This window comes from Mycteria americana, chromosome 7 (genome assembly GCF_035582795.1).
Source record: "Mycteria americana isolate JAX WOST 10 ecotype Jacksonville Zoo and Gardens chromosome 7, USCA_MyAme_1.0, whole genome shotgun sequence".
Classification (NCBI taxonomy): Eukaryota; Metazoa; Chordata; class Aves; order Ciconiiformes; family Ciconiidae; genus Mycteria; species Mycteria americana.
The window spans coordinates 19,800,142-19,809,460 of NC_134371.1; the positions used below are offsets into that span (position 1 = coordinate 19,800,142).

General features: G+C 39.9%; 1 protein-coding gene across 8 annotated transcripts in view; it reads right to left on the reverse strand.

Moving 5' to 3' along the window:
* The window catches only part of RHBDD1 (rhomboid domain containing 1), a 52,638-nt gene extending 43,699 nt beyond the window's left edge, over positions 1–8,939 (reverse strand). For 3 of the 8 annotated variants that reach the window (XM_075507319.1, XM_075507318.1, XM_075507312.1), the window contains exons 1-2: positions 8,347–8,802; positions 572–1,090 (exon numbers count right to left, since the gene is read on the reverse strand). In XM_075507319.1, coding sequence (XP_075363434.1) covers positions 572–1,004 — 433 coding nt within the window. In that variant the 5' untranslated portion in view covers positions 1,005–1,090; positions 8,347–8,802. The other 5 variants (XM_075507313.1, XM_075507314.1, XM_075507317.1 and 2 more) reach the window with 5 other exon arrangements.
* Positions 8,940–9,319: the final 380 nt, after the last annotated feature.

Sequence of the window (9,319 nt, forward strand, 5' to 3'; positions counted from 1 at the left end):
ATGGGGGAAAGGCCCCCAGTGGGGCTTCTCTCAGCCATCTCACACAACTCTTTTCCCACCTGAGGTGGGTCACAGCTGCCCCATATCATAGCTGTCCTTGAGCGCAGGCAGCCAAACCCCTCAGGGGAAGAGGTTGCACTCAAGTCCCCTACAGCCACCATAAAGGCCAATATTAGAACTGGGCATGTCTCATTACCAAAGGGTCTGTGACCAGAGAATACCTGAAGCTCCAAATGAGCAACTACCAGGATGTCCCAACTAGTACCAATCTGAATACCACAGGGAACCCTCAGAGGTGTTGAAGCACCATTCTCAGAGGCTGAAAAGCTAGGCCTAGTTGAAAAGCTAGGTGGTTCTAATGCTAGGTCCCAATGACAGCATTAGTACAGCATGTACCCAAAGTACATGCTTTAAATTAAAAAACAGGATAACTTTATTGACATAACTTGACATAACAACCACATACATGCATATGGATGTACACCTATCCATTTTCTGCATTCAACAAATATTGCTATATAGTACCTATAAATATTAATTTTACTTAAATTGGACCAGCTATGTGCCCTACCTGAAAAACCTACAGCACAATTCATTTCATATGAAGGATCATCCAGAATTTTCGCAAGCATTAATTCCAGCACCATATAAACAACTCCAGTCAGCACTGAAAATACTGCAATTACGTATGCAAACCATATGCTCTTAAGCTTTTTTTCCAGTATTATCCCCTTCCAAAGCATGGAAATCATGTTGTAATACAAATGCCAGTCATCTGCATGGTGGACAGGAGAAAGCAGTAAACGCTGCCAGCTCTTTCTGTAGAAGCCTTCATCTACACTGATACACACTTCAAGCAGTGGCCTCACGGGATTCAGAAAGAGAAAAATATTCAGTGCAAGTACGCCAAGGGTAACAGGAGGAATGTTCTGGAGTCCAACGTGAAAAATTTCATAAAGCAGAAGAAGCAGTCCAGCATTGGCTCTTCTGTGCCTTCGTTGCATCACTACTTCTTATTCAGAGAAATGTGAAAATTATTCCAATTTCTAGTCTTTTGTTCGAATTCAAAACCATACAAGTTTTGGAAATTCTGAAAGAAAAAAACATAACTGCGTTATTATACATGTACAGTGTTGTTTTCAAGCTCATCACTGCTTTTTTTTTTTAAACACAGCTAATTCTTCAAGCTAATCAGCTGAGACCTCTTTTTAAATCAGAACAAAAATTCAAGTGAGAAAAAAAAAAAATCACAATTTTTAAATTGGTATAAGACACAAATAAAAGGGATTTATACAGATAATCCAGACAATCATTGTGAGAAAAACGAGTGTGCAACCTCTCTTTCATGTCCCTGGACAGGCTTTACTTCATCTATAAAATTCCTGGGTGTTCTAGACATGTTCTCATCAATACCCTGATTCACTCACAATTATTCAAATTTCAGTAAGGAAACCAGTTAAAAATTCTTCTCTAGAGTCTCAGTTTTCAGGCTTCCCATTTGCTACATACATAATTTTTTTCATGACCATTTTTCCAATTTTACAAATATTCAATACAAGCTAAGAATAAAAATTGAAAGGTACAGTTTCAAAAACTAACAGAGACACAGCTAAGTACTCCTAAATGTAAGCTTTGCAAACTGTTATTGCTTTCCTAGTGACTAGAATTCAAAGTTTGTTTAAAAGCATGCGGGGGGGGGACAGCAATTGTAGGAGGAAAGCATATACAACAGCAGCACATAAAATTTCCAGACAGTTATAGCAAAATATTCATCTCTGCCCTATTTATGCCAGATAAAATGGAGGATACAAAAGGGCTATAAAAGTTCTAGGTCTAGCTAGAAATAGGGTTACTACGACAGAAACCGAGAAAGAGCATCAAGTTAACCTGTGCAAGCCCATAAAGAGAGGAGGGAGGAAGCTGCATTGGAGAATACAGCACAAAGGTGATGTGGGGTTTCTAGAGAGTGGAACCATCTGCAGAAGACAGGAAGAGACAATAAATTTCAAGTAGCTTCTGAGGGCTACTTCAACTTGGCCAGGACTATTTTTAGTTTTCAAAACTCTCTAAGGTGACACAACAATAGCGTGGCCACTCTTCACCTCTAGGATGCCAGTTCTTTGCTGAACTACTGAAGATACGCAATACATTATTTCACACCTAAGTATCAACTATGCGGAGCCAGCAAAATACTCCTACTCTTCAAAACTTCACCATCAGGTTTCAAATTAAATTTCCTGAAATATCTAGATATATACAAAATTCTCAACACCCCATTCACCCCCTTTTCCATTATATTAAAAAATAGTTATAATAAGTTGCTCATATACTAACTTTTTATTTAGTTTAAATTCCTTTCCAATTCATCACATCAAATGCTTCCTCTGTAAACATTTTTATTAGATAAACAAGCAACAACCTAATTCTTCTGGAGGACAGCAGAAAAAAAAAATGACACCTTTACAAGGAGAAAAGGACAACAGCTTAAGATGCAAAGTTGAACATTCCACATTATGTCTATTAGGATTTACTAAATTGCACATTTCTACAGACCACTGTTATGCCTGCAAACACTTTACTAAACATGTTTCTGTAGGTCTTCAGGGTATCATTAATAATTTGATTGGGTTGCACCACACAAAGTAAGTGAACATACGGAAAAGAAGGAAATTACCTCCGAATGATATTATCCTGTAACAGCTAAAGGAACTATGAAACCTGCACGGGGCTGAACATCAAAGATGATCATCTAGGGGCCAGCCTACCTCCTCTACTTATATCTAAGTGAGAAGCATATACTTCCATGCTAGTTCACACACATAATTAATGCCACTTCTTAAAGTTTTTCTAGTCTCTGGATTTCTCTTTAAATTGCATTTATGCTTATTATAGCACTTTAAGAGAAGAACAAAAAGCCTGGTAGCATCATCAAAGCAACTGCAGTAGAACAAAATGCAAGTAAACGTATTTGCTTCGTTAAAAGGAAATTCACTGCATTTTTTCCCATGGTCTAATCTCAGAGATGCTACATAACATCTAAGTCTTGCCCAAAACAGAGTGGAAACAGCAGAAACACACTTTATACCAGGCCTTTTGAACATATAACTAAATACACTGGTGCCTTTAAAAACCAGTTTCTAATCCTCACGATTTAAATACAGAGACCACAGCCGTAGTCCCTACAAAGTTCAAATGAGCTAAGACCTCTTAGAGTGCAAACTGATTGTTGCAGATGATAATTAACATTGTCAGCCTTTGACTTTTTAATGTCAACGTTACAAAAAAAGTACTTAGATAATAAAAAGTTTAATCAATGTAATTCTCTTTTTCCACACTACGTGCTCTGATACCAGGTATACCAACATCCCCAAACTGTTCTTACACGCATCTGCCCAAACCTCTGACTTTTCTTGTACCACTGACACAGCTAAATTTTTTCCCACCACAAAACGGTTGACATAAAAACTATTAGAATTCAAAAGTCAACATCATTTAAACCCAAGTTATGTGGAAACCCCAAAATCTTGCTATAGCACATTGTTCAAATTGCCAAATACTACAGTCTTACTTGTTAAAGTTTCTGCCCCTTTTGATACTCTTTTAATTCCCAATTTAATTACTTTTACCATACATGCACCTAGGAAAATAAACCCTCATACAGCACTTATCTGTACAATAATCATGTAACATGACTGAGATTACAGTCATTACAGTAGTGCTATGTATTATAAATCATTCCCATTATTGGGAGCAATCAAAAATGCCAGCCAAGACACATTAGACATTTGATTATAAAGGAAAAAGACATAAGAAAGAAAACAGTAGTTATGAGAGCCTTCTGGAATGCAACTCACTTAAAACATATAAAGCTTTCAACCATTTGAACATTCTTCCTCAGCCTCTACTCTGTTTATTAGAAGTCTAATGAGGCTTGAAACAATGAAGCACTTAGTCCTTTTTCTTTTTTGAAAACATGCCACCCACTTCAAAATGTACAAATTTCCAGAACAGACTTGAAATGGACATTTGTCTTGCATCTAGGCTGCCACGTGTCTGCATTTTTGTCACCTACTCAAGATAAATGTCTGAACTAAACATTCTCGGAATTTGTTTGTTTGTTTTGTACTAATCAAGTGCAAAGCATTTAAACTTTTATTTTTACTGTGACAACCCCCCTTGCTCACTTGGCAAGCATAAAATATTATGACTTCATATTACTGAAAAATCATGTAATCAGTATTTTAGTAAATACCAGTTAAAATGAAATGTTATAGTCTTTTCCTAGAGCTGTAAATTGAAGTTCGATGAAAAGAATCTCCCTGTACCCTTGCTCCCCCCAAAATGGACAGAACTGAAATTTTGATTTATGTATATGTGAAGCAAAATCCAGCCCATTGCCCTTCTCCTTAAAAAATAATAATAATTATTATTATTAAAAAAATCACACTGATGTAAGCCTAGATTTTTATGAATAAATGGAGACATATAACATCTCATTCCCACCGAGGGCGAATGCAGCCATGATCTACAGATTTTGTCGTTATCTGCATGGCACATCCTGATCTTCAGATCTGTCACCGACCTTCTCTCTAGAACTGCTTTGTTCTTCTCATTGCTTTGCAAAAATTATTTGTAATGGAGGTACCTTAGCATTGTATAACTCTCCACTGACAGAAAAAAATCCCAGAGTTACTCTTTCAGTTCAGATCAGAAGTATGATTTTGAAGTTAATTTCTCTATTGTCCCCACTGACTTCACTATGGTTCACATCGTAGAGTGGCTTGCATGTGCATGAACTAGTCTCTTTTCAGATGAAACTAAACCAGGAGACGTGTTCCAGGAAAGAACCCAGTGCACTCCAGAAAAAAATTGGTCGTTCAGCCCACATGTCCACATTAGAGCTAGACCAATGTAAAAAAACACTTGAAACATGTAAAGGGTGAATATCAGATCCTGAGCATAAACCATTTCACACTACAGATAAGCTTCAACAGGCCCACACTACTTGTCTATGAAGATACAGTCTCAGGGTACAAAGACTTACCCAAGCAAAGAATGAAACAGAAACTGTTTTTAGGGCAAAAGAAAAGTCCTACAAAGGAAGCAGAAGCAAACGGTAAACCCTTTTACTATTGCCCACAAACTTTGGAAGCGGGGGGGGAGGCATAACAAAAAAACACAATGCAAGAAAAAACTCAAAAATTTGAAACATAATTAATCATCCTGTTTATATTTAATATATATGCAAGGAGAAGGTCAACCACAGCTGTCAGTTACAATAAGCTTTGAAATGTATAGCCAATTACATAGTTCATAACAAAAGACAAGGTTCTGACATAATCATAAAAGTAATTACTTCATAAATGATGACTTCTGGATTAATCAAATGTGCCTTTAAAGGACATAACGTGTGTTCACTCACAAAGGAATACTGAACTTCAAACTGAAAAAACACAACGTTTCAGAATTTGGTATGAGCAGTCATATATCTGTAATACAAATGTTTTTAAATAATTTAAGTCAGTAACTGCCTTGCTGAAAGGAAACAATACAAAGTTAAATATCAACATAGAATGACTGCATAAATACATCACAAAGTCGTCTTTTTTTAACATGCCACATTTTATTTTAAATGTCCTTCAAAGTTTTCTGTGAGAATAAGGAAGTTCCTCTGCCTCTTATGTTTGCTTCAGCATGAAAACTGAAAATGTTTTATAGTTCTTTAATCCTCTTAAGTACTACTAAAAAGAAGTCCTTAATGAAATGAGCTTTTAGGCTAACAACTTTAACTTAAAACTGAAAATTGTGTTCTGAAGGGTGTGACAATTACTATTCACAATAAAATATATACATCTTAAACAATGCACGCCAAGAATACTTTTAGACACCTTATCCCAAAATAAATGAGACAGCTTTCAGAGGAAAGAACAGAAGGGACTAGGTCAAATCTCATACTCTGCCTCACATCTTAAGTATGAGCATCTGAGACACCAAGCATTTAGGCTTTTAATTGCCTCATCAGTTTGACTACTGCTATTTAATCCAAAAAGAAAAATATTTAAAGGCTGCAACCTGACCCTCCTTCAATTAAAATACAGAGTTATTCAAATTGTTTCATTATAATTATTAACTTGCAATATCACTGGAAGCCCCGCCAATTTTGGACTCATGTTTTCACTCACAAAAGAGAAATCAATTTACTTTATATATTTATCATATATTTAAATTTAATGAGAATCAATATACAAATCTAAACATCAGAATGAGCATCAACTGGGCTTTTCTTTAAGGCTTATCATTTAAAGACCAGTTATATTCTCTGTCATCATTTGAGACTACTAATGTTATCTCTAAAATGTGTTTAAGATAACTATATTTTACCTGTCCACCTTCATTTCCTACATGGCACCCACTTCTAATTCAAAGTTGTCAAATTATTCAGTCGGCTACAATGACACTGAAGTCACAGCAAGCAACACTTCCTTATGCCATGCAAGGACACAGCACGTAGAACCAACAAGCTTCCTTAGGCTACTCTCGGGGAGATATAAACTTGACAGTTTTATTTCTCGCAGAGGTCAGTCTGATTGTCCAAACAGTCCTTTGGTTCTAAGAAGCTACTCCACCACCACCTACTCCAGCTAGCATCAGCTGTACATTTGCTCGGTCAGAATTTCCCTCAACACCAACAAAGTTGACTAAGCATGGACTGGAAGACTCATTCTGGAAATCACACCATACATTTCAGACACCGTTCAGGATCTATACAGGAGCTAAAACAGCAATGTGTTACCACTGCTTTTTTTGCTTAGAAAACCTAAAAGCAACACAGAGATTGTTTTCTCTACCTCTAAATTTATATACCACATATAATGAAACAGATAAAGCATTTTTCACCAATCTAGAAAGAAAAAGGAGTATGTCAACAGATAATTTCTTTCTCTGAAGCACGAGCTCTTGCCGAACCTCTGTGGTCAGTTAGCCAGAATTACTTTATCAAAATATTTTGAAGGGAGATAATGGACATATTAAGCCCCTTCCCAGTTTTGTGGAAGGAAAGGGACACAGAAAGGTTTAAATACTCTTACTATCCCCATCAGTAATTAGTAACTAGTAGACAGTAATTATTAACTACCTCTCAAAATGCTAGGATGCCTCTACACATAATTCAAGTTAGAGAAGTAATGTAAGTATTTATAGCTGTATCACTGTACTGGTGAAGGTGAGGGGATGTCACAGTTGAAAAAAATAAAAATACAACAGAACAACAGTGGTCTTCAGATCAAGGCCACAGAGTTTTAACTTCACAGATGTTTAACTAGTTTAATTAGGGTCCAGGGTTTGGGTTTTTGGTTTCCTTTTAACTTGATTGCAATACTTACACTTGTATAATCCTAAAACTGGGTAATGATACCAGGAGAGCCTCCTTCATTTACCTCAAGAATTTTGTAATGTAATTAAAATGAAACAACCAATGCTTCCTTGAGTCCACTTCAGAAGCGTGAAGCACAAGTGCTCTTACAAGTTAAGCATCCTTAGTTTGTGTTGCTTCGAGGGAAAATGTCTGCAGTTTGTAGGAGAAAGGAAGGACAGGAAGCTTACTTTCCAATTAAATCCTTTTTAAATAATACTGGTTAAGTATACAAACAATTCAGGAATATACAGTTTCTAATATTAGTGTTCTGTTAACTCTTGTCAAGACCTCAAATCTCTTTGAATTAACAAAATGCAGCTCCAGAAAGAACATCACTGCACTACCTCAGGAAATTAAACCAACTCAGGTATTATTAAATACATTTTATAAACACTTGAATTACTTAAAACTTGGTATTTACACAAACGTAAGAAAGTTTACCAAATGCAGCTGAGGTACATTTGTCACTGCTTCTCCTTTGATACAGGTGCAAGTTATTTGCAGGTTTGGGGGTTTTTTGCTTTTTTACCATTTTATCACTTTAACAAGGAACGAAAGGAATATACTTCTGGTCACATTTAAAAAAAATTAGTTGATTATTTACATAATCTGTAAAAAATACTGCTGAAGGGAAACGGAATAAAAAAATAAATATTAACGGAGTTACTATGCAACGCATATTAAGGTGTCACTGCATTTAAAATGAATTTGCTGCAGTTTACTGTTAAGACAGGCATATGTGGGTTTTGGACCTTGGGAACCAGCACTGTCACATCCCCACTGTTTTTCACGCGACACGCTACTCTTTCAGGCACAGTTCCCTCTACCGTCTCAAAAACATTTGCAAGAATAAAGTCCTACGGGGGGGGGGCGTATTCTAAGAGTTGTTAAAGTGTGAAATACTAGGTATTTTTGCGATTTCTGAAACTCACTTCAGCTTCCAGCGGCGCCTGACAAGCTAAGCTCGGCGGAGGGCAACTTACTAGAAGCCAGCTCCAGAGAGCTAACGGTTTCAGGGAAAGCCTTCCCCAGCGCAGACGCCTCTACAGTGCTTTTGTTTCGATATAACGGACAGCCGGCGCAGGAGGGCGGCGGTTCGCCAGACACGACAACCAGGCCCGGGCTGCGTCCCTCGCGCCCGCCGCGCCTCGCCTCACGGCCGGCTCCCGCCCTCCGCCAGGGAGGAGCGGACGCCGCGCGCCGGGACCCTCACACCGCCCCGCCAGCCGCCGCCGCGGCCAGCCCGAGCCCTGCCAGCCCCGCAACGGGCCCAGCCGGGGCGGGCTGAGGGTGCAGGGGGGCCACGCTCGCCGGGAGGAGGCGGCAGGGCGCCGCGGAGCTGGCTGCCGCCTCCCCGTCCCCGCGCGGCGGCAGGCGAGGGCCCCCTCCCCACCTCAGCACTCACGTTTTCCAGCGCGCGCGGCAGTATCCCAGGCCCTCACGTCACACCACGTGATGCGACCGCCACTCAGCGGCGAGAGAGGCGGCTTCCAGACCCGCCCTCGGTGCTTGCCGCGGCCGCGCATGCGCCGGGAGGCGCCCGTCCCGTTGCGTCCGGGGCGCAGTCTGTCAGAGGGGTGGGAGCGGGAAGGTGGGCTGTGCGAGGGGAGCGGCCGTGCTCTCGGCAGTGCGGTAAGGGCGCGCTGGCATAGGCGTTAAAATTGACGCAGAGTAGCCTGGCGCGGGGAGCAGCGTGGCCCCGGGGTGGCAGGCCGCGGCCGGCCGAAACAAGGCTCGTTGCTAGTCGTGCAGCGCCGTGTGCCGCCCTGGCCGTCGCGTCGCTCGGAAGGGTTCCGCCTAGGAGCCGAGGCAATTGAGGAGTGGGCGAGTGCCTCCTGTTAGCTTTATCTGCAGTGCAGGCTGTGGAACGGTGTTGAGGTGAATGCGAATCAGCGAAGATAAGGG